General features: G+C 40.8%; 1 protein-coding gene across 13 annotated transcripts in view; it reads right to left on the reverse strand.

Annotated features, from left to right (window-relative positions):
- The window catches only part of myt1lb (myelin transcription factor 1-like, b), a 184,626-nt gene that overhangs the window by 40,014 nt on the left and 119,430 nt on the right, over positions 1-25,182 (reverse strand). For all 13 annotated transcript variants that reach the window (XM_086147000.1, XM_086146980.1, XM_086147051.1 and 10 more), the window contains 3 exons: positions 11,259-11,707; positions 6,650-7,843; positions 955-1,089 (listed from right to left, as the gene is read on the reverse strand). In XM_086147000.1, coding sequence (XP_086003126.1) covers positions 955-1,089; positions 6,650-7,843; positions 11,259-11,707 — 1,778 coding nt within the window. The remainder of the gene's footprint in view (positions 1-954; positions 1,090-6,649; positions 7,844-11,258; positions 11,708-25,182) is intronic.

A 25,182-nucleotide genomic window follows, 5' to 3' on the forward strand; every position in this document is an offset into this window, starting at 1 on the left:
TTTTACACAATATTAGTTCCATCATTCCTCCAGAAGTCTGACACCATGGAGACATAAGCTAGTAGCCAATTACACAATTTAACCACACTAACTTCCATTTTGGACCTCTTGAACCCAACCAATTGACCAAACACACAAACAAACTTCGTTTCAAGTCTTGTTTTGCGTTTTAAAAAATATTTAAATTTGACTGTGTATTAGGGCAGATTTTTATACTGCAATTAAAATATTTACAGGCGCTTTTATTGAGAAGTTTGCAGAAGGTAAAGGAGGCTAATACCTAAGGACTAAATCTCAAAAAGAAAAGTGACAGCTCACTCGAGTTAATGTTTCTTGCCACTATACTCATTCTCTGGGTTAGAGATACGATAATAACTCAGCAACACAATTGGTGTATGGTATGGGTGACTGAAATAGAATCAGAGCTACCAAGGTCCTTGTCTAATTTCAAATTTTGTGTGAAATGAAATGAAATGTAAAACACTACACTAAAATGAAACACAATACAAGTAATTTTGATGATAAGTCATACGTTCAGCAAATAAAAAAAACAGCAACAAAGACACTATGAATGAAAGTATGAGTTTGGGATCAAGACTCAATCATTGCAAGTCAGCGGAGTTGAAAAGATGGTCTCATGCAGTGAAGTGAATCACTGTTTTATAGATCATCATAGACCATTGCACCAATTCCTGCTTTGTTACTATTTGCACATCACCAAGACCTGATCTTCACTTCATCACCATGGCACACTAAGCAGGCAGTCTACAAGCATTATTAAGGGTTCATGCAACAGGGAAGTACATCTACAACCCACGCGATCCTTCACACTACCACACAAAGAAATTTTAACACCACACCAACTCGACACTGAATACAAATGTCAAGCCAGACATAGCAGTGGTCGCTGGGAGGATACAGATTTCTGTGTGTCAAAAGCCACATGTAACTTACTTTCTGGAGGCACTCTGTCTTTGTGTGGACAGCCAGAGAGGCTCCGATGGTGGGGGTACAACCCAGTTACATGACCAGTACCGTCACAGCCCGGTGTTGGACAACGACTTTCCTTCTTGTTTGCCCGTGAAGCATCTGTGAACATAAAGTTTTTACTCATGGTTGCTGTATGTGATCTAATCACACCAGAAAATGAACTTTCCGTTGTGACCAAAAACAATGTCCTGCTGATACTGGGCAAATCACAAGGAGCTAACTTACCGTAAAGAGGAGAGTTGATAACTAGATGTATGCGACATATAGATGCAATCATGAAAGAAAAGATGTGAAAAAGCATTATATAAGTTTATGGCTTTTACATAAATGTTGCAAGTGATGAATCTGTTCTGAATTAATTTTACTCCTAACCACAATGTAGCCAATAAACTTGTTATGCTCCAATTCATTTTCACTTTTATTTTTGGTTTTAATCTGGAACACATATGGTTTTGATTCCGATCCAGGTAATAGGAATATCTTCTTGGAATATGGTGTAGTATGCTGTGTTCTTATGAGCATGCCATGGTCAAAATTACTGTGCGATGCATAATCTTCAGGGAAATTTAGTGTGTTTTGTGTCAGTTTTTGAATTCATAGCCCATTGTCATATGTTGAAGTATTCAATTTGGTTTTGCAGAATTTTGCTGCATTAAGTCATGTATCTATTTTATACAACAGTATTCTATTTATTTTTCACTGTATTTTGAAAATTACTTTTCCTAAAATTGTTGTTAATTCATGACTGCATATTATTAAATAGCACAAGTGTTTCAAATAAGATTCAAGCATTTAACATAATCTGTTTAGAAGGGCTCATTGCACATGTCCATAAAATCATTGTGAATGCTGAGGCGCTGTGGCTCAGGGGGGTTAGAGGGATTTTCCGTGGAACTGAATATTCCTGGTTCCATTCCTGACAGGTTTTGTGTCATGTGCACTATTTGTAAAGTGATGAGCTTTGTGAGATAGAGTTCAAGAAAATCTTAGCATACAATAAGAAAGCAAGTATAGAGAAACCAAAACATCTACTGATGTTTAATTGAGCCTCAACAGTCTCAAATGGTAGACCAGAAGAGCAAGCAGAAGTGGTTTGCTGCTCAAGAAATACTCCTTTGTCTTTGCAAAAGAAATGTGTTGATCTGGCCATCATAAGTGGATATCAGTAGGCAGCCATGCTTGGAAGATAGACTGCCAGCCCAAGTCAGCATTCATGACAGTGTTTGATTCTTACAAGTACAGTAGGTGTTAGTGCTTTTCAATGCAGCTATGTAGACAAACACAGTGCAGTGAAGTTCAGAAAAATCTTGGCAAGCTGTTCTAAAAAAGTCTTCCAAATTTGTTCCAATGCTCATGCATTAATTGTGCTGGTGAGGAAGTATTAGTAGTCAGAGGTAGCTCAAAGGATACTCAATTTCAAGAGGAGACATAAACTCCCAAAGACTGCTGAGATGCACTGAAATGATTTAAGTTATTCTCAACTTTAGATCTGGCAAGTTGATATCACCAGGCAGACATGTTCGAAGAGACTGACCCAACTCAGCATTCACTACTATATTTGGTTCATACAAGTTTGTGAGAATACGTTCTACCGTTTGTATGGATCAACACATTCCATTGACTTGTTCCGCTTGCTATGAGCAATCCCATTTTTCAAGTAGTCTCCGAAATGTTTTTTTTAATCGACATTTGAATAACATTTAAAGAGAACTAAAAAGGCAGAGGTGTGCATTCATTCAGAAGAAATTTTAGGGTCATCAGGTATCAGAAAAAAGTAAAGGAACTGACCACCCAAGTTTTTTTCTGAAAAGAACTGAGAGGTCCCAATCACTGTTAAGGTGCTTCAGTCATTCTTTAACTTCTGTAGTTGTTATAGGAGATGATTTAACATCTCACAGATTGCTATACCTGTGCATGATCTGTTCCCTGGTGTGAAGGTCCCTAGTATTATGTGAATGCAAGATTCTTATCAATTTCTCTTTATTTTTTTGAATTCTTTACTTGATAACAAGCAAAACAAAAGACAAATGTTGAGACAATTGCCAGTCAACATATTATGCTTTATCAGTGGCAGGTTGATAAATAGTAAGGGCCTGATTGCAACCTGACTGAATGAAGTGCCTGACCCTGTCTAGTCATAAAAATTTTTGAGAGCTAGATCGTGAGACAAATCCATGTCACCCATGACATACTTTCACTGACCAGAAGGACAGGTATATTGATAGCAAATAAACAGGAAGGGAAAGCCAGGAACAGCTACCTCCTATTGGGAAGAACAAATGGGTGTCTGCAGGGACCTATTCAAACTCCTTTCAGTTTGTACAGTTTGTACATATTAAGCATTTCAAGGAACATTTCATTATGTTCATGTTTGGGAAAAAAACATGATGTTTATTTATTTTGCAGCAGAGAATCAACCAGGGTTGGTGTGGCCAATAAAGTTGTTTATATATCAATCCAGGTGGTAGTCAAATGTCAACAATTTCCTTGATTTTTTTAAACAATGTAAAATGTTAGGCGAGCATTGGTTGAGCGATAGCAATTCCAGTTATGTGAATAACATTGGTCACTGGGTGACACTATTGAGTCACTTTTTTGTTACTTTGCCAGGCACTTGGGAGGCTCTTCGCTTCCTAGAGACTTGTTGATGGAACGGCAATCAGTTGGTTTTGGTAGTAAGTTCTGGGAATTTGGAGCAAGTTGAAGGCCAAATTATTATGATTAGCAGATAATGGTGATAAAGAATTTAAAAAAAAATCAGAGATGTGCAATCTCCATGAAAATCTGAAATGTATTCTGCTGAAAGTCGGTGATTTCATAGCCCACTCTCTTGTTCACATAATCCATGTGTTTCTGTAATTGCTATTTTGCCACATTCTTTATTTCTATTGTATTTTTTATTGTGATAAAAAAAAGAAGTTACTTCTTATTTCTCTTGAAATGCATTCTTTATTCATCAGCGGAAATTATGAAACCACAAAGTTATTGCCAATAAAGTTTCATGGAATCCGTAATAGTGGTCAATTGTGACATCTAATTTCACAGGCTCCATTAGTAAAAATCAATACAGTATGATTTTACAAAATATAACTTTGAGTGAAGAAGTGGGTCACATGTCTCAATCATGCTTAAAATGATCATTCACAATCCAATTCTCCATCTTTAAAAGGAGAATAGTAGTAAGATATGCACAGAACTTTACCACAGACTGATTCAATTGTCGATATGATCTACACCCTTGACAGCTGCAAACAGAAAAAAACCAGAAACAGAATTTTATTTGCCTTAGCTTGCCACATTTTTTATTGTATTATCATTAGTATCGTTTAAATAAATGAAGTGATGAGTGACAATACATAATCAACTCATTTAGAAGTCTTTTTATTAAGAAGTATGTTTTTTTGGATGGAATTATGAAACCTTACAATTGCAGTGCCCTCAAGACATTTCAGTTTTGATTCAGAAAAAATACTTAATCTGTTTCCAAATTAGATCCCTAACACCTAAAGAGGTGAAAAGACTCGTCTTTTTTTTTCTGTCTTGGTCACAGTCTCTCACTCACTCACTCACTCACTCACTCACTCACTCACTCACTCACTCACTCACTCACTCACTCACTCACACACACACACACACACACACACACACACACACACACACACACACACACACACACTCAGGGATAAGGATGAGATTGTCTTTCAGTCCTCAAAAACTGTTTTTAATTTCCTACTTCATTATATCACATATGTTCAGTCCCAAAATGAAATTTTGATTGTTTTCCTTTTCGAAACAGTTGGATAAGCAAACAATGTAAAGGATTTCCCCCAAAATGCTGAATGATTCAGCCTGTTATACAAGAGGTTTCAGCTGTCAATAATCACTTCATAAACATTCAATAATTTTGCAGAGCAAGATATAGTAAGTGTGTGATGGATCAGATTATACAGTTAGGAGAGGTAGAGAGGGATGGAAGAATTTTTTCATACAAAGGCTCTAGAGCAACAAATAAGGCACCTGTTGGTGATGTAAAATGGGAATAGCATGCGGCTTTGTAACAAACAAATAAAAAATAAAATGCAGAGAATGAAGAATAGACAAAACTGGGAGGTGCCTTGGAGCACAACTTAATGCACATTTGTTTTATGAAAATGAAACCATTAATAACCATTTGTTTCTTTCATTAAAGAAAATCAAAACGAAAAAACCTTGACTGTTGTCTACTATTTGTGCTATGTTATGCTCCAGTAATGCAATGTAATGTCTGGGTTATCTGACTGACACCAATGTAAGCACAGTATACAGCTAGTTAAATTAAGATATAAATATGTAGTTTCAAATGGTTTCATTTTACAGCACATTATGCTACAATATGTTAGCACTGGGACATTAAATGCAAGACATTTGTTCATACACCTTAATTATACCTTTGTGTTTTTCCTGACATATCTCCCTTGCACAGGGTAGATGCAGCCAAGAGGAAGGCATATTAGAAAGCAGGGATATTGATTGTGGCTATGAACGGTCTGCTCTTTGCATAGCAAATCGCTTCCATTACCATACCATCACTGGATAATTAATGTGCAGTCAGTGGGCCTATCGTTTGTTATTAGTCATTCTGATGGTCTTCAAGCTGTGTTCTTGCCTGACCCCTAGCACCCAATCCTCAACTAACCTCCTGTCTCCGTGCTCTGTTTTTATACATCACACGCAGGATCTGTGGCCAAAGAGTGCCTGCTACCACCTTGCCTGACACATAGTATCAATAATGCACCTATAATGACAAAAAAGAGCCAGGCACAAGAGCTATTGACAGCTGATGAAATTGAAATTTGCATGGATTTAGTTCAAATACATGACATTTAAGGTGCAATGTGTGCAATTTTGTTGCACTCAACTGATAACCCCATTACGAATGCAAATATTTAACCTATTAAGTTCCAGTGTTGGTAAAGAAAAAAGACATGTTGATTTAAATTAACTGAGACTTAACAAAGAAGCTTGTGGATAGACTACTGCAGATTTCTGTTTATGTTTGCAGCTTGTTGCTCAAGTTCACAAGCAGATATCTAGCGCATCCATAACAGAACTACTAAAGAAGTTCAGTCATTTAGTCTTTTTAATAAGCTGTATATGTCTTTCAATCAAATCAAAAATGATATCAACTGGGCAGAGTGAGTAAGCATGATCAAAGAATGAAGAATTATTTCCTAAATAATTACTTAGTTGAGCTAGCAGGCGTCCTTCATTCCCAATGGCTTTAAAATGGGTTTAAAAATAGACAGCTTTTCCCAAATCACAGGAATGAGATGTGTGGTCCTAACAGGCAGAGCAGATTGCTTTTACTTATGCCTGACAAGCCTACCCTCTGATGTTTCCATGCTGGCCTATTTTAACAACATAAGCTGCTGCTAACGCTCTTGCTGCAGTGGAGATGCAAATTTTCCAAATTGGCTGAAAAAGCTTGTCCTGGGGTTATGGTGATGTTCCCAGAATGTATGTGGGCTGTCTTGTCTCTGGTGTAGGATTGATAGAATACACAGTCAGATATTGTCAGACGAACTGCATACCTTTGCTTTTTAAATGAGGCAAACATGGTTTCTGGGGGAAGCATATAATGTTCAGCTTTATTGTGTCTGATTTTGACAGAACCACTCACCTTTATGGTAGAAAAGCTTCTTCATGCTGTCAGGAAGTCGGGCTTTGCGATCCACTCCGTAGGCATGCCTCGGGCCATGGTCTCCAAGATTATACCTCACCCCATCTCTCCTGGCCTCGTCAGCCGTGGCTTTATCCCGCATTGCTTTGGCCCGTTCTGATTCTAGTGCAATTGCCTTTTCCAACAAGGACAGATTGCCCTTTGACATATCAAAGACTTCTTCTGATCTGTCTGATGTTACTGAAGCTGTGTCCTCATCAAAGTTCTGGTGGTTGTTGTGATATTGTTTGCCCTGTGCACAGCTGAAGAAAGCCTTGGAGCGTGGGCTCAGCTGCTCCTCCAGCTTCATGAGATTGTCCATGTCAGAATAGTTCCTATCAAGTATCAGCCTGTCCTCCTGGCTATGATGAAAATCTCCATAGCTATGATGCTGGGGCTGTTGGCTGGTATCCCCATGTGTAAAATGATTTAGCTGGGATGTTCCATTTCGGTCAGCAGACTTTGTCTCACTTAGTTTCCTAGCCAAATCAAAACATTGGTTCCGTAGGCACTCCAAACTACTCAAACAAACTTCCTCATCACTGTCTTCGATTTTTCCATTAAAGTTGGCCTTAACTTGTCCATTACCACCATTGTATGCATTTCCCCCATTGTGCAAAGAGTCATTCTTTGCCCTTTTCTCCCCCCTGCCATCCTCATACTCATGTCCATCTAAATTGTCAGACAACACTGCCCCATGACCTTGAGCCAGCAGTTTAAGGGAGTCCACTGTCTCCCTAACCACATCACTGTCAACATCCAGATGCAGATTCCCTCTGTGTGTATCATTTCCATCTGTATCTTCTTCCTCTTCAACATCGTCTTCCTCCTCTTCTTCCTCCTCCACCTCCTCCTCTTCATCTTCCTCCTCTTCCTCCTCCTCTTCTTCCTCCTCCTCCTCCTCCTCCTCCTCATTTTCTTCTTCAGCACTGTTAGATGAATTGCTGTTCATCTCAGATTCCGTCATTGCCCTGTTTGCAGCGTCCTCTGCTATTTTTCCAAGGTTGAGTAGGGACTTGGCCACAAGTTCATCGTAGTTCTCATACTCATCATTGTTGTTGTCATCCTTTTCTGGTGTCGGCCCAGATTTGGCAATGTTGCTGCCAGCTCCAACACCACCCTTGCCCCCTTCGCCACTGCTCATCTGATCATCCTCTAATGGAAAGAAAGAACAAACATCTGTAATTTAATTTTCATCATTCTATTTAACTGGTAAATCAGATTTTTGGGTTTGGTCCATTTAAACTGGATAAGGAACTATTTGCTTCCCCTAATAATTTACTTTAACTGCAGCTTGTGTTCCTAATAGAGGCTAAGCAGAAGAAGTTCAATATAATGGTTTGGAACATTCCTGTGAAAGTGCTGTGGTAAATGAGTTTTATGAAATAAGCTATGACTATTGGAGAACTTTTTAAATAATGGTCACACTTTTTAAACGTTTCATTGTCCAAATCTATTCATTAGGCTTTTGATGTATGTATGAATATGTACTAAAGATTCTGTAAGAAGGTGAAATTTTAGAATGTTTCATTCATTGTTCTGGATCATTGATCACAGCTAAATGATAAGGTGATTTTTTGTTTATTTTTTTTTTTTTTACGATGTGAAATCATTCATCTACATTTAATCTACATTCCAAATAACCCAAGTTGTATATTTTGCATCATTGGATAGTCAAGCAAATTTTGTTGTTCAGTCACTAGTATCTTTCCTTTCACTGCCTTATTGAATTACTGGACCTGGTGTTACATTTGTCAACACAAACATGCACTCAGAAAAAATGAGCCAAAAGTCATACTGTATTCCATTAAAGTGGTCAAATACAAACAAAAGAAAAAACATGACCGACAAGAAAATCTAAATATTCAGTCACTTGTTATATCTACACTATTACCCTGCATACAGGTGAATAGGAACATGCTAATCTCTGGGCAAAAGGCAAGGAACACTATAGATCTCTCAGTGGTTGGGCCACAGGGCCACATATATAAACAGACAAATTACTGTCTGAGTTACAAATCAATGACCAATATATATTTTGCTTAAACATCGCATCTAATGCGGGGAAGCCAGAGAATTATTGCAGGTAAGAGGTGAAACATGAAAACTACATACAAATAAACCCCAGTGGGTTACTACAACCACACCAGAAAAACACAAAAACTTTCATGTCAGGAAGTAAGAGTACAAAGTCCAAAACTGAGCCTTTTGCATCATGGTTTTTCACACACACACACACACACACACACACACACACACACACACACACACACACACACACACACACACACACACACACACACGCACGCACACATACACAGACATACACACACACCCACACACACACACACACAGGCACACACACACGCACACAATCATGCATGTATGCATACATACATACACCAACACACAGTCACCATGACTGTGTGCTTGAAAGTATTGTGTTATGTTATGGGATGAGGGCTTTATAGCAGGAAGAGGCAACAATATAACATGCCACTGAGTATCTTAGCAATGCTCCAAAATGTCACCACAATCACATTTTGGTGATTCCGATCCCCTCAGCAAGCTTCCAGAACTAATATAGAATGTTAATGTTGTAACGAGATGATGTTTATAAATGATATGACATAAATGTGGTCATTTTGATGGTCAGTGGGATTTTGCAAACTAATTTGTAAATACCCTCTAATGACAGCAACATACTGCGTGGCTTGGAAATCTGATTCTGTTTTTTTTTCCCCTCAGTTTCAGGGCCTTGGCTACAAGATTTAATGAAGCAGTCAGTAGGGATGTTTGAACATTCCTGTAAGAAAATAGCCAACACCGGTGAGATACAACATCAACACTTTGGGTAGGTAGAGCTGAACGCCACACAGGGTTAACACACACACACACACACACCTCTCAGAGCTTCACCCTTAATTGGACTTGAAGGAACTGTCAGGTCCAATTGTAATGCGGGGGTGCAAAGCAGAATCTGCTGGAGAGAAATCTGCCAAATCTGGTCTTTATTGGGGGGAGGGAGAAGATAGCATATGGGGCAAGAGATTTTCAAATTCCAATCCAAAATCAGCAATATTTTGTTGATGAACCTTTAGAAAAAAACATTCAAGCAGAGCTTTACTTGCCGATGGATTAATAGTCCTAAAGAGGCAGACAACTTATGAGTCCTGTTCTTTAAGTCTTTTTCTCAAAATCATTCTGTGGTTTTCGAAATAATCGCCTGTTTAGTATGATTCATCTCCTTTTAGGCTTGAAACTTCTATAGAGAAAACTGAACATTTTGTTGGGAAACTTATAACAGAGGGACTTTAGGGATCAATTTGGTTCCATGTAAATATAGTTATTCATAAGCATAGCAGACTTTCCCCATTTCAAATACAGTAGAACCTCGGCTTACGTAATCATGCACATTGGCCTTAGAACAGATTTTTCAATCAAATTTTGAATTGAGCTATGAACAAACCTTGGTGCATGAACACATTAACAAACAAACACAGGCTTGTGGCTGTGTGGCATTGTAGCATAGCAGTAGTCGTGCATGGTACTCCGCATTGCTTATATTGTTCATCGTTGAGTCTGCCTTTTATTATGCTTTTTTTCAGTAAGTTAGCCCTCATTATGCTACCAAAAACATTAAGAGTCCTCGTGCTAGTGGTGTTAACAAGAAGTAAATAATTACAGTGGATCTGGAGAAGGAAATAATAGCTATAGCTATGGTGTTCATGTTACATATCTAACCAAGCACTACGACATGGCTAAGCCAACTATCTGGATAATCCTGAAGAGCTTAGATGTGCTAAATGGCTGATGTGGCTAAAAGTGTGACTACATTAAAGAAGCAAATGTCAAAAAGTGATTGTTGTTTGGAGTCATGAAATACAGTTTGCTAGCGATAGCATTGGCAGTGTTCTCATATGCGAGAAGCTTTTACTTTTGCAAGCTGATTTCGTGAAGGAGAAGTGCAAGTACAGGCACAAGTGCTGACAAGTAGAGAAAAACGTTAATGATTAAGGTTAGCTTAAATTCCTTCTTTTTTTTTGCTGCCACACATAAACCCATAAAAAAGGTTGAAAACGGGAACAGTATGTTTTGGGGGCTGGAGAACGGATCAAGGGGGTTTACATTGATCAACAACATTTACATTGAAAATTGATTCAGTTTGCGAACATTTCGGTTCAAAGAACAAATTAAATTTGTAAGCTGAAGTTCTACTGTAATCTACAATTCTAACTGACCACAATGTACAAGTACATTGATGAATGAATTACGTAAACAACAGAAAGGAATATAATAGAATATTCCTTTAATCATCCCCACAGTGGGGACATCTTAAAAAGAACAATGGGTCACAACCATGCTGGAATTCTAGTTTGTTGTAAAATGTCTTTCATTTGACTCCAGTACAAAGCACATACAGCAATTCATTTCATGTCCAACCTGGCATGCTATTCAGTTCAGCCCATTTATTTTTTAATATTCACCACCAAGTATGCAAATGTTATGGTTATAATAATGTTAGTTTTTTTCTTCCAATTTTTCTGTCATTAATCACAATTTGTCTCACCTTGACTTTGTTCTTCTTCCTTCACCTCCCTCTCCTCAAAGTCCACTTCAGCTACTGTTTCCTCCTCTTCATCTTCTTCATCTTGCTCTTCCTCGTTCTCCACCCTCTCCTCCTCCTCCACGCCATCTTCATCTTGCTCTACCTCAACCTCAACCTCTTCCTCTCCTTCCTCTGCAACCCCCCTCTCCTCCCCACCATCTTCATGTTCCATTTGATCCTCGTCATAATCCATATAGCCTTGAATATCCTCTTCAACCTCTCCCTCATCCTCCTCCTGTACTGGCTCCTCCTCCTCCTGATCGTCCATCTCCTCTGCCCCATCTGACTCGTAGCACTCCTCGGTACTGGAGATGTCCATGTCACCTAAGCAGGTGTTCCTCTTTGGGGAGATTCCCAGGGTTTGCCTGTCAAGGCTTTTTCTTTTCTTGGCCAGAGGGCAGCCGTATACACTGTAGAGGAGAGAAAAGAGGGCAGTTTTTAGCTTCTAGGCCGTTTGGCCAAAGCATTAGAGCATTATAAGCATTAGAACCTCTATGTTTACAAACTGAAATGGCATGTAATGTAATGCACACAGATGTTATAACAAGACTTACAGTATGTCTACCTTGTCATGGATACTATGTAATGGAAATAGCCTTTTATTTATGACACAATTAGCATGGGATAAGATCACTAAACAAACCTAGCAGGTTCAATTTGCTTGTACTCGGATCACACCAATGTATTCCTCAGGCAACGGGAATCTCTTTGCGTGCCCAGCACTTCATCTGAAACTGAGATGCCCTTGCTGTGGTGTGAACCAAAATATAGAAAAACAACTATTTGTCTGGATTCAACTGAAGGGTAGAAAAGCAACCATATTCTGATTAATTGACTCTTGCCAGCGGTTTCCTCATTCTAATGAATAATTTGGCCTATTCAGGAGCAGGTGAAAAGATTATTGTTCCAAAATCTGATAATCCATTTATTTGAAGACAGAGGCTTCTTCAATTTTTCACAGTACCAAGCTGCTATCTGTTACCCATATACATTCCATGTATACACAGCTTTGACATATACTCTACTGTCTGTACATCACATATTGCGAATGTGAGTTCACATATCAAACACATTTGAACAACAGTTAACACATGGATGTTTTGGCCACCAAGTAAGCCTCCTGTTCAGAATACAGTGTAAAGGAGCTAAACATTCCTTTGGGTCGGTTCACTCAGCTCTGAAATATCCGTTGCTCCTATATAAAACCTCTGGGTGTTTTCGCTTACTTGACAATACTTACAGCAAGGACTGCTTTCAATGAAAAGTATATGATACTGTGTTTCAGAGCAGAAAATAATATTTGCTTGTCAGATTATGCTGCTTTTGTGAAGATGAATTGCAATGGTTGATTTTTGATACAAAAATATAAAATGGTGGAGAGTCTGAGATGTAGTTGTCTAGGTTGGGATTATAAAGGGGTATTGTATAAATACCAGCACTGATTTATATATATATATATATATATATATATATATGTATATATATATATTAAAAAAAAAGAAAACACAAAAAACTAGAAATTGTCCGTCTATTTATTTCCCAAACAAAGCTTTGAAAAAATTCCACACACCAAGAGTGCTCCAAAATTCAAAATAATTTATTTTACATAGAGTAAAGAAAATTCATTATAGCATGACATTTTGAGCAAAAATGCACTCTTCTTCAGATGCCATTTTGGCACCATAAATGTGATTCCCTCTTTTTTTTGTGTGCCTCTTGTAGGATATATAATTTCATCTCAACATTATGTTCAACATGTTTTGAGAAAAGAGACAAGACCCCAGAAACAGATACTCTTAACTTATGTACAAACAGAACACGAAACATGAACTATTTTGTACATATACACTGGAAACACTAACCCCACACAGTTTAAAGGAGGATTTTGTTATGATACCCTTTCTATAGCGATGCTCTTTTTTATGTCTATTTGGGTTGTTCTTGCCATTTTCTGTTTGTCCAGTTCCTATGTATTGTATGCTCAAATCCTCTGATCAAGAATATTCAATTCTATCTCTGTAGATATCTTACAAGTAAATGTGTCTTGGTCCTTTCTCGAAGCATGTTGAAGATAATGTTAAAATGAAATTATATATCTAACAAGAGGCGCAAAAACATTTTTCGATTTTCTGAAACATCTGAAGAAAAGCAGATTTTTGCTTGAAACATCATGCTTTAATTCATAATGCATTTTCTTTACTCTATGTAAAATAAATTATCTTTAATTTTGGAACACTCTTGTTGTGTATATTTTTTTCAAACCTTTATTTAGTCCATATTTTTGATCCAGCATTCATCCCTAACTGGGCAACAGATGTGCGTGTTTTTCTTTTTTCTTCTCTGATATTTTAGTTTTTTTTTCCAAAAACATAAAATATTTATAATCATTAACTGCCACCAAAAACCACATGATGTCATCATAATGTTTTTCATTTTGAATGTCACAATGGGAATTTGGAAAAATATTTGTTTTTTAGAAGTAGAAAAACTAAGCTTGAGATTTCTCTTTCTTTACTATGAAGCCTATTATAGACATTAAACAGTAAGCTGCAAATTTCTATATTCGGATTTGAATTGCTGAATGTTGAACCATGGTAATTTTGTGTTGACATACAACATTGATGTCACAGATATCATTGATGGGTTCTTTTTCAATTCTGATTGTACATCGACACAGGAAAACAATATTCATGAATATGAACACAATGATTTTTGCGTCAAGTTCACATAATGCATTATTCTACAAGGTCAGGCTCAGGGAAGGAAATAGAATTGATTAAACCAGTAACTGGATAAAATCCAGAGCCTGCACCGGTACTTAGAGCAGAAACTGAGAAAATGTTGCTGGGCATGGACCAAGGTGAAACTACTTTGGGGGTCTATGAGTCAACCTAGGGAAGGCTAATTGTAGTGGAAGAAACTTGAATCAAGTTTGCATTGTAGTTTTTGTGGTAGGTTAGACAAGAAATGAATCATCAGGGTCGAGTACCACACATAGACTAGGAGAAGGAAGGCTTGGAGAGCTTCCACCCAATATCTATCAATTTTCCTATACTCAAGGTTGCAGGGATGCTGGAACCTGTCCCAGCTGTCATTGGGTGAGAGGCGAGGAACTGTACTGGTCGGTAATAGATCACAGTGGCAAAAATAGACAGACAGCTATTCACTCTCTCATTAACACGTCAATTTTCCAATTTATTCCAAACCAGAGAACCCAAGCAGACATGGGGAGAACATGCAAGCTCCAAACAGAAAGGCCCACTGTGGGCATTGACCCAGGGTCCTCCGTGCTGTGTCATTGTGGGCTTGGAGAACCTGTAGCCCCAAATTAGGCTCAAACTTACACACTTTAGGAGGGCTAAACGCATCAAACAGTAAAAAGTTGCAAGGACAAAGCAGGGGCAGCTTACCAAGGACTACTTCAAGTGTGCATGGGCCCCTATAAAAGGATAAAAAATATCCCGGAAGTTGCACGTCACATAGATGGAAACTGTAGATCTAAATCAAATACCTAGTAGAGGACAGCCAGAAGGAAACGTCAGCAGATCATATAACTTGCCTTACTGAGCCCACTTTGCAACTTTACAATATTTCCCCCAAATTTTCTGAATTCACATAGGTGGTAAAGCCACCAGGAGCACTTTTTGCACCACACTGAATGATGTACCCTACTTGGTATATGAGAACTGCGCTAGGCTCAGAAATACATGAGGCAGGAATTCCGGGTTTGCCTGACTGTGAGGAAAAATTGGCTATGATCTGGAAATATATCCTTATAGTCAAGTGAAACAAATAAATCTCCATGTAGCCCAGTAAAACGTTGGATTTGTCTCTGAGTAAGTTCCCACAAGCTTAATGCCTACTTGCTAAATGTCATGTCATGTTTTGTCATGCTGCTATTATATAGTAGCAATCTACTTAAATACCTTTGAGATCAATTGGGGAAATCTTGATTAGTTGGCATCAGCTCGAGAAGGGAAAAGCAATAGGAAAAGCAACACGTTCAATGGCTTTCCTTTACCGAAAGGCGCCATTTAATAATAATAATTAATAACATTTACGGTGACAGATACAAACAACCACAATTGAGTGGTCCCTGAGGTCGGTGAAAGATGACTGGAACAGTACATCTGATCTCAGCTGCCAATAGAAGTTCCCCTACTCACAGCTTACTGACAGTCTGTCTTGCCTATCATGTCTACGCATATGAACAAACTGTCCTATGGAAGAAGGGAACAGGTATCTCTGAGTGTAAAAGGGGCAAATACACAGGTGTGCTAGCTGTGTGAATAGAGTTTCACTCGATGAGGATTATCAGTTTGTTGCAGACATTTCACCTCAGTTCTGTTCTCACTGCAACTAGTGACTTTAACAAGTGTAATTTACAGACTGTAATCCCTACATATTATCAACATGTGAACATTCCTGTGTTAAGAACACTGGATCATATTTAAAGTAAAATACGTGGCGCATACAGGGCTGCACCGTACCACGACTTGGAACACAGATAAAGAATGAAATAAACAAACCCTGTCATCAAGTCAAATTCTTGAGCAATGAAATTGAGAGCTTTCAGCAGGCTTGTTTTGAAACTGGGATGTGTTTTTGAGTATATAACTTGGTTTATTAGCACTTGTGTTGACAACATTGTTTTCACCATAAAAATCAGGACGTTTCCCAACCAGAGGCATTGGTTTAGCAGAGAGGTATGCCACATGCTCACTTTCTTGCATTTACGTCCGGCAATGAGACGTCAGAGTACAAAGCTGTGAAGTACAGACTGAGAAAAGCCATTGCAACAGCCAAAAGACAGTAGAGATAAAAGCTGGATGTCTATGCAAACTCTACACAGAAAGGACCCGTCAGGAACAAAAATTCATCTCAATACTTTGTTATATACCCTTTGTTGGCAATGACAGAGGTCAAACATTTTCTGTAAGTCTATCTAAGGTTTTCACACACTGTTGCTGGTATTTATGCCCATTCCTCCATGCAGATCTCCACTAGAGCACACTCCTTGCAAGAATTTTCTATGGGGTTGAGATCTGGACACTGGCTAGGCCACTCCAGGACCTTGAAATGCTTCTTATGAAGCCACTCCTTTGTTGCCCGGGCAGTGTGTTTGGGATCATTGTTATGCTGAAAAACCCAGCCATGTTTAATCTTCAATGCCCTTCCTGATGGAAGGTTTTACTCAAAATCTCACAATACATGGCCCTATTCATTCCTTCCTTTACACGGTTCAGTCGTCCTGGTCCCTTTGCAGAACAGCCCCAAAGCATGATGTTTCCACTGTCATGCTTCACAGTAGGTATGGTATTATTTGGATACAACTCAGCATCCCTTTCTCCTCCAAACATGACAAGTTGTGTTTTTACCAAAAAGTTCTATTATGGATTTATCTGACCATAGGACATTCTCCCAATCCTCTTCTAGATCATCCAAATGCTCTCTCACAAACTTCAGATGGGCCTGGACATGTACTGGCTTAAGCAGGGGGGCACGTTTGGGACTGCAGGATTTGAGTACCTGCGTAGTGTGTTACTGATGGTAGCCTTTGGGGCTTTGGTCCCAGCTCTCTGCAGGTCAAATCAATAGGTGCCTCTGTGTGGTTCTGGGATTTTTGCTGACTGTTCTTGTGATCATTTTGACCCCACGGGGTGAGATCTTGCATGGAGCCACAGATCGAGGGAGATTTTCAGTGGTTTGGTATGTCTTCCATTTTCTAATAATTGCTCCCACAGTTGATTTCTTCACACCAAGCTGCTAACCCATTGCACATTCAGTCTTATGACAGTAAATACTTTGAATCTTTAAATCTTTCACCAAAAAAGTGAAAATGGCTACAGACATTACTCTCTCCTTCTCTTGCCATCACAAGTCTCCAAGCAGAACAGGACTTGACAGTACTTGGCAGAGGATGAAGAAAGAGGAAGTGCCTGGCTTTGTGTTTGCAGAAAGCATTAAACCTGGGGTAAACATAGATCTTGTGCCCAACTGCTCCAAGAGCCCCAAGAATGTAAGGAGCAAAACATCAGTCGAGGCTGGCTGAGTACCCTGAAGGTGGCTCAATGGCACTTTTGGAAGTGCTTCAGTCAAAAATGCCCCACAGTTGAGCCCACCTGGTGTTTACACCTCGATAAATTTGATGAGCCTACTGTGGCCTACTTTAAATCTTTCAAGTCTGCCTTATCTGAAATTGAAGCTAAGTCTTCATTTTATGTTTAATTTCTAATCTGATAATTTTAAAGTTATTGATTTTTGACTTTTCCAGATTTTAAAAGCTCCATTGATTACTATTAGTTTGTCTGATTTATCAACATAGGTAATGGTCACCATAAGATGCCATCTGATAATACTTGTGTTAAGATATGACAGATTTCACTTTTTTCTCCACCTTAAAATCTATATGCACTCATTTTGAAACAGTTGTGTTTGTCCTGACTGAAAAATTACAAACTTTGCACTTTTATTACCTGATGATTAAAATCTTGCTCAGAATACAAAGTGAATTTCTCCAGAAAGGGTAATCATTTTTCATTCCAAATTAGGGGCCTATGAAAATTTAGTTTTGTCTCACAGGCCACTATCCTTTCCACCGCTTCACACTCTTTATTCCTATATTCACTTCAGTTATCCAGTATTCAGTCATCTGGCAGCCCAAAATGGTTCTGGGTCAATCTTTCTACTGTGACTGGCTCCAGACCTGCATGAACCACACACACGAGTACTGGACTGCCTCTATCCTTGTATTTACAGAAACATGGGTAAACAGTAAGGACAATATTGATAACTAACTACAGAACAGTTCGATCATCCCATTCCGGGATGCTGCTCGCACGGAGAAACAGCAGGGTCGGGGGTCTGTCTCTACGTTAACTCCCAGTGGTGTGAGGGAGACGCTCTGCAACTCAGACAACAAGCTCCTAGGGTTCCCCCTACACCCCTGCTATCTCCCTAGAGATTTCCCACAACTTTTCCTGATCCTGATCCTGATATACAGCCTTCCCAAAGCCAATCCATTCACAGCCTCAGAGCATATCCAATCCATCCTTGATAGATTTGAGCAGATCTCCCCTGATGCCCCCAAATTCATCATGGGTGATTTCAATCAGTGCTCACCAGACAAAGCTCTTAAAAGGATTCCAGCAGTATGTCAACTGTAAAACCTTTCTGGGAAATACACTTGACAAATGTTTCAGATCCATTCCTGATGCATATAAAGCTGTCCCTCTCCCCTCCCTTGGCTCTGCTGACCACCAGCACTGTTGGTAAGGAGAGTAGGTAGAGTAACTAGGATCATCAAGCAGTGGATGTGAGATAGCATTTGTCAGGCCCTTGTGCCCCCAGATGTGGAAACACTCAACAGTGATTCCCATCCCAAACAAGGGTGACCAATAAGACCCTGAATGACCTCCGCCTAGTGGCTCTGACCTCAATGGTGATGAAGGCCTTGGAGAGAATTGTAAAAACTCAAATCACTGGAGTAATTGAACCTCTGGTTGATCCTCTCCAATAGATGATGCCAAGATCTTTCTCACTGATTCCAAACACAGACACCTTGGAACCTTCCACAATACAGTCAGGCTCCTTTGACGACTTCTCCTCAGCTTTTAACACCCTGCAACCGCACATACTGCAGAGAAGCCCATTTCCACCTAAACCTCCAGCTCATCCAGTGGATCATCAGCTTCCTCTCCAACAGATCCCAGATGTCTTCTCTGACACCCTCTCCACCTCCACTGGCTCAGCTTAAGGTTGCAGGTCCTGTCTCCCCTTCTCTTCATCCTCTGCACTGATGACTGCAGGTCCACCCAACAGGACCGCCACGGGATGAAGTGTGCTGACGACACTTTTCTTCTGTCCCTACTGTCCGGTCCTTCGCTCCACTCAAGGACTTCGTGCTCTGGTGTGAAGCCTCCTGCCTGAAGCGGATTGTGAGTAAGACCACGGCCATGGTCATCATGTTCTACAGTAGGCAAAGGCAACTGGCAGAGGCAATCACCACCACCATACAAGGGAAGCCAGTAGAAATGGTGAAGGAAAATAAATACCTGGGCACTGTCTTTGGCAGCCTCCTGAAGTTCTCCTCTAACACTGAGGAGATTGTCAGGAAATGTCACCAAAGGCAGTACCTGCTCAGGAAGCTGAGGTGATTTGAGGTTAGCAGCACAACGCTAACCACATTCTATTACGCCTTTATTGAGAACGTAATGACCTTCTCTTGCTGGTTCCATTCCATCACCCAACATGACAGGAACACACCACCTTCGTCTGTTCCAAAATAACTGGCCACCCCCTCAGACCACTCTCACGCTTCAATGACAGTCAAATCCTAAAAACAGCCAAAAAGATCCTTGGAGACCTGTCCCACATCTTACACCCTGCTTTTGAGTGGCTCCCCTCAGGTCGCAGACTCTGCTGCCCCACCTGCAAAAAAGAGGGCACTTTTTGTCCCCCAGAGCTGTCCAACTCCTCAGTTCCCAGTAACTCTGCCACCCCATCATCGCCTTACCAGCCACCAGCACAAAGCAAGGTTCATAAAGACATGGATGAATTAGAGCGGAGACTGAGAGCCAGACCTCCTAGTCTAACATCAGCGTGTGAACTCACAAATGCGCTTCTGGAAGAATGGTAAAAATTTCCCATGAACACACTCCTGAACCTAGAGAACAGCCTTCCCAGAAGAGTTGAAGCTGTTATAGCTGCAAAGGGTGGACCAAATGCTTTTAGCCCTATAGTGTATAATTATCATATAAATGCAGAGTGCATCTGACTTCACAGTCTCTTCCAATGGTACAATGTGCACAGTACTGTACAATGTACAGTATATATCAGTGGTTCCCAAACTACTGACACATTTTGCCCGGCCCCTGAACGATACCAGAGATGCATAATATTTCTTTTTTTTCATTCTGGCCATGTAATCGTGACTTGTACATACATAGAACGTAACATTTTATTCCACCTTCTGAAGTCTGTGCTTTATCTGAAACCCCTCCCTCAAAAAAAAAAAAAAAAAAATCCTGGACACACCCCTGTCAAATAACACAGACTAATGGCGAAAGGATTAAGTAAGAGAAAAATAGAGTCAGAATACAGGGTATTTAAACTGCTGTGGATTATTTTTTTGTTCAATTCAAAGAAAAGGCTGTTTGTCTCATCTGTCAACGAGACATTGGCTGTATTCAAAGAATACAATCTGTGCTGGCACTATGAATCCCATCACAAAGACAAGTATGATACCTTGCAAGGCCAAATGCAAGCAGACAAACTCTCAAAGCTAAAAAGTGGACTGTTAGCTCAGCAGAGTTCATTTGTACGCCAAGCTAAGCTGAACCAGTCCTCTTTTCGAGCGAGCTTTCGGGCTGCTCAACTGATAGCAAGCAGCGGTAAACCCTTCACTGATGGAGAATTTGTAAAGAAATGTTCACAGTGAATTTGATATGAGAGAGCTGCAAATGGTTGTGTCTACAAGAAAGTTAATGTTCCTTGGTCTTTTTTCTGTGAAAAATAGTGTTAATTTAATAATAATAATGATTATTTAATTATAATTCATTTGATTAATAATGTCATTACTTTTTTTCAGATTTTTTTTTCCTGTCAAGACCCCAGAAAGGGCTAATTTTTGGAAAACATTTCTGGAAAACAATAAATGTTTACATTTAGACAGCTCAGCGACCGTCAGAGAAGGGAAAAGTTATTTGGCCCTCGCAGGAAAAAGTTTGGGGACCCCTGGTATATATTACTGTATACTCGCATTATAAATATATTCACCTTTTATTTATTGATGCTCATAATTTGATGCTGCTACCCCTTGTGCCCCAGAGGGACAAATAGAGTTTTCCTGATTCTGATTCTAAATATCACCTAGCCCCGGGATTCTTTAATGGCCTGTATTATGTTCCCTAAGTAAGTGCACTTAAGTACCTATACAGTCGAGACATAACGTATCCAAAAGTAACGGGGGTGAGGTTGTGATACCGTGTTTCCGTTCCGGAAGTACTTTATTTACACACTGGAGAGAAAGACGAATGATACGGCCTTAACCACAGCACAAAAACACTATCACCCCCTCGCGCCACCCAGGGGAAATGACCAGAGTAGACAAACACAACCCAACACATAACATCTCCCCTCACCTTATTTAGGATACGGTCCCCCAACTCTGTTGGATCTTAATTGGGTGTTCAAACAGCACAATACGAAATATCTTATAAAGCTAACTCCAAAATCAACCCCCCCCTTCTTTTTTTTTTACAAACAACAAACAATAAACGGACCTAGCCTTGAGGCAATGTAAAGAACCAATACAATAGCACCACTCGCCTGAGGCTGGGGGTAAACTCCCCCACACCTCAAGACTGTCTGGAGACTTCTGCCTCTTTGCTGAGACAAGACTCACTAACAGAACAAGTGGGGTGAGGGCCTGGGCCTGTACCCCAAGTCTCTTAAAAGGTTAGATGGTCTGAGGGTTTGGTATGCCGTGAAGAATACCCAATCATTGTCTCTGGAGCCATCAATGGCTCTATCATGGGGACTGTAGCTGTTTGAGTCAGTACCGTTAGTTGTTGTGGCAGCTTACTGGCCGCATCTGACCAGTGTGACGTTTCCAGAGTACTCACAGCCCACATCAGCCATGTAAGAAACTGGCCTCGACTGTGACACCACCAAACATGGCATCCACTTCTCCTCCCTCCACCTATAATTACGGCCCGGAATGCCTCACTGCAAAGTTTTTGTCTTTAGCAAATTGGGCCCTGCGATCCTGCTGATCTGCCTGAACCTAATCCACCAATGCTGCTACACTTGGCTTGAGGAGGTTGAGGCGGAGCGAAGCTGATGGCGGAGGAAGAGCATGGCCGGGAACTCATTAGTTGTGGTGTGTGGGGCATCTCTGTAGCTGGACAAGAATGAATCGAGTCTGTGTTGCACTGTGGTTGACCCATGAATCAAATACTTTAGCCTGCTGTTCAATCTGAGCATCAATTAAGCGAACACTGTTTCATACCTTGTGTCTTTGCAAATGTCTGCGCTGCACGCTGGCAGAGTGTCCAGGCGATGTATCTGCACCCTGTTCACTGAACATAGTTTTTCTTTGTGAACTACCTGCAGGGGCAGGCGTGAAAGGCCGTCCGCATTTCCATATTCAGCTGCACTTCTGTACTTAATCGTGTAATGGTGGGCTGTAAGTTTGAGGGCTCACTGTTGAAGCCTGGCAGCTGCCATAGATGGAATAGCCTTGCTGGGGCTCAGTATAGTTATCAGTGGCCTGTGGTCCATGAGCAGGGTGAAATGGTGGCCATAGAGATAGGCATGGAACTTAGTTACACCAAATATGATTCCCAAGGCCTCCTGTTCAATCTGAGTGCAGTTTTGTTCCGCTTTGCTTAAGGTTCTGGATGTGAATGCTATTGGCCTCTCTTGACCACCAGGCATCACATGGGAAATCACTGTGCCCATGCCGCTTGGTCAGGCATCACATGCCAGCCTGAGTGGCAGTTCGGGGTCATAATGAGTGAGGGCTCTATCTTAGTGCTCTGTTCTTTTGCTGTGCTGAATACTTTTACACACTCATGGATCAATTTCCATTGTACGCCTTTGTGTAATAATGTATGCAGGGGACCGAGTGTGGTTGCCATGTTTGGAAAAGACCTAATATAATGGTTTATTAGACCCAGGAAAGAGTGTAGCTGGCCTACATTGTTTGGGGCGGGAGCCTCTGCGATGGCAGAGAGCCTTTCTGGGGATTTGTGGAGGCATTGCATTGATGCATCTGTTGCATTGATTATATGCCCCAGGTATTCCAGTGAGTCTCTGAAAAACGTACATTTTACATGCTGCACAGAGTGGTCCAATTTTCACAGGAGGCTCAGTACTGCCTGAGCCTCTTGGGAGGCTCAGGGGTAAGTTTTTCAGGTGATCAGCATCATTAGGTTCTGCTATCAGGATGTTATCCAGAAAACAGTGCACAGGAGGACTCCCTGAGGCACCAGATCCATGTCTCGCTGGAAGATGGAGGGTTCTAACGTAATGCCAAAAGGCAGTCGGTTGTAACAGAACAGTCCTTTGTTTGTTGTGATGGTGAGTGAGCTCTCCTGGACTAGCACTTGCCGGTACGCATGCGAGAGATCCAGTTTGCTGAAGTGCTAGCTTCAGCAAAAACGGCAAACCAGCTAGCGTGGCAAACAGATCTTCTATCCTGGGGATAGGAAAATGTTCTGCACAGAATGTTGAGTTGATGGTCACTTTAAAGTCCCAGCAGATTCATTGTGATGGGCACAATTGAGGTGGCCCATTCACTGCATTGCACTTGGGAAATCCCTTCTAGCTGCTGTAGGTGCTCCAGCTCTTCCTCCACTTGAGTGCATAAGGGACCAACCGCGCCTGACAGAACTTGGGCTGATGCTTGAGTGTCAGTGCTACCACAAAGTCCTTCAAAGTTCCCAGATTATCTTTGAGCACCTCTGTGTGGCTGTTTAGTGCTGTTCCCAAGGTGTCATCTTTCCACTTGTGATGGATGATTTTGGCTGATGCTACTGCTCTCCAGTTTAGTCTCACACTTCTCAATCACTCACAACCAAAAATGAGGGGGGGGGGGGGGCGCGTTACCTTGGTGCACATACAGGGAAAGCTGTGCACGTATTTATTTATCTGCACCCTAACTTTCACCACACCTACTGGGGCGATGACTTGGCCAGTGTATGCTTTCAGCAGGATGTGAGCGTAATCAGACAAATGTGGCTGCATTATGTATTATATACATTCTCTGAAAATGGACATTTCTGCACCTGTGTCTAGTTCCATCTTGTCCCTCAACCTTTGGCTTGACCCAGATTACTGCGGAGGCGGGGTTATCATGCTGTGCAATGTTTACTCTCTGTCTTCCCCTATTGGTGACATCTACTATGTGCAGGGCTACATCTGGGTCAGAATCAGTTGTATTTGTGTCACTCGGCTTATCATTACTGGCAAGCTTATTTACCCATCTCTTTGAATTTTCCCTCCATTTGTTGTCTTTCCTCTCCCCCATTGTGCTTCCAGCTTTACCTCTTGGTCTGCTCTCTTCACATGTGCGTGAAATCCTTTCTCACCACAGTAGTGGTAACTCTGGTCCTTGTAAAAGCAGTCACTTTCAGTATGGTTTGTCCTACCACATCTGGTGCATTTCCTCCCTGGCGTGGATGAGAAGGAAACTACATTCACCTTCAGGGCGCTGCAAAGCTGCTGGGACTCCCTTGCCACTGTCTCCATAGATATAGTGATTCCGTCCGTCCGGAAGTCCACAACCACCTCCTTGGTCTTGGAGATGTTGAGTAGGAGGTGGTTCTGGTTGCTTCACCCAACAAAACTCATGATCAGACCTCTGTACTCCTCCTCCTCCTCATCGTTGATGCATCCAATGATGGCAGAGTCATTAGAGAACTTCTGGGGGTGGCAGGAACCGGAGTTGTACTGGAAGTTGGAGGTGAAGAGGGTGGGGAGGAATGGAGAGAGAAGAGTACCTTTGGGCACTCCTGTGTTGCACGCCACAGCCTTGGAAACACAGCCATCCACCCTGACATACTGTGCCAGTCCTGTGAAGTAGTCCAGGTTCCAGGCAGTGATGTCAGGGTGAAGTTGCGCACTTAGCAGCTTGTCCTTGAGGAGGGTGGATATGACGCTTATGAAGGCAATGGAGAAGTCAAAGACGGTGACTCATAGTGCGACCTGTACCAGATGGGATAGGGCCCTACCCTGTCCCATCTGGGTAAGGAAGATAATTGCATCCTCCACACCCATGTGCTGCCTGTAGTTTGGAGAGTTTACATTATAGTAAAACGCGAACTAAAACATTTATCATCACAGGCATTGGTTCCCACTCACTCCTCAATTAAAATTTCAA

The sequence above is a fragment of the Fistularia commersonii genome, chromosome 1, assembly GCF_037954325.1.
Source record: "Fistularia commersonii isolate RoL2024-O1a breed Wild chromosome 1, RoL_Fcom_v1.0, whole genome shotgun sequence".
NCBI classification, from domain to species: domain Eukaryota; kingdom Metazoa; phylum Chordata; class Actinopteri; order Syngnathiformes; family Fistulariidae; genus Fistularia; species Fistularia commersonii.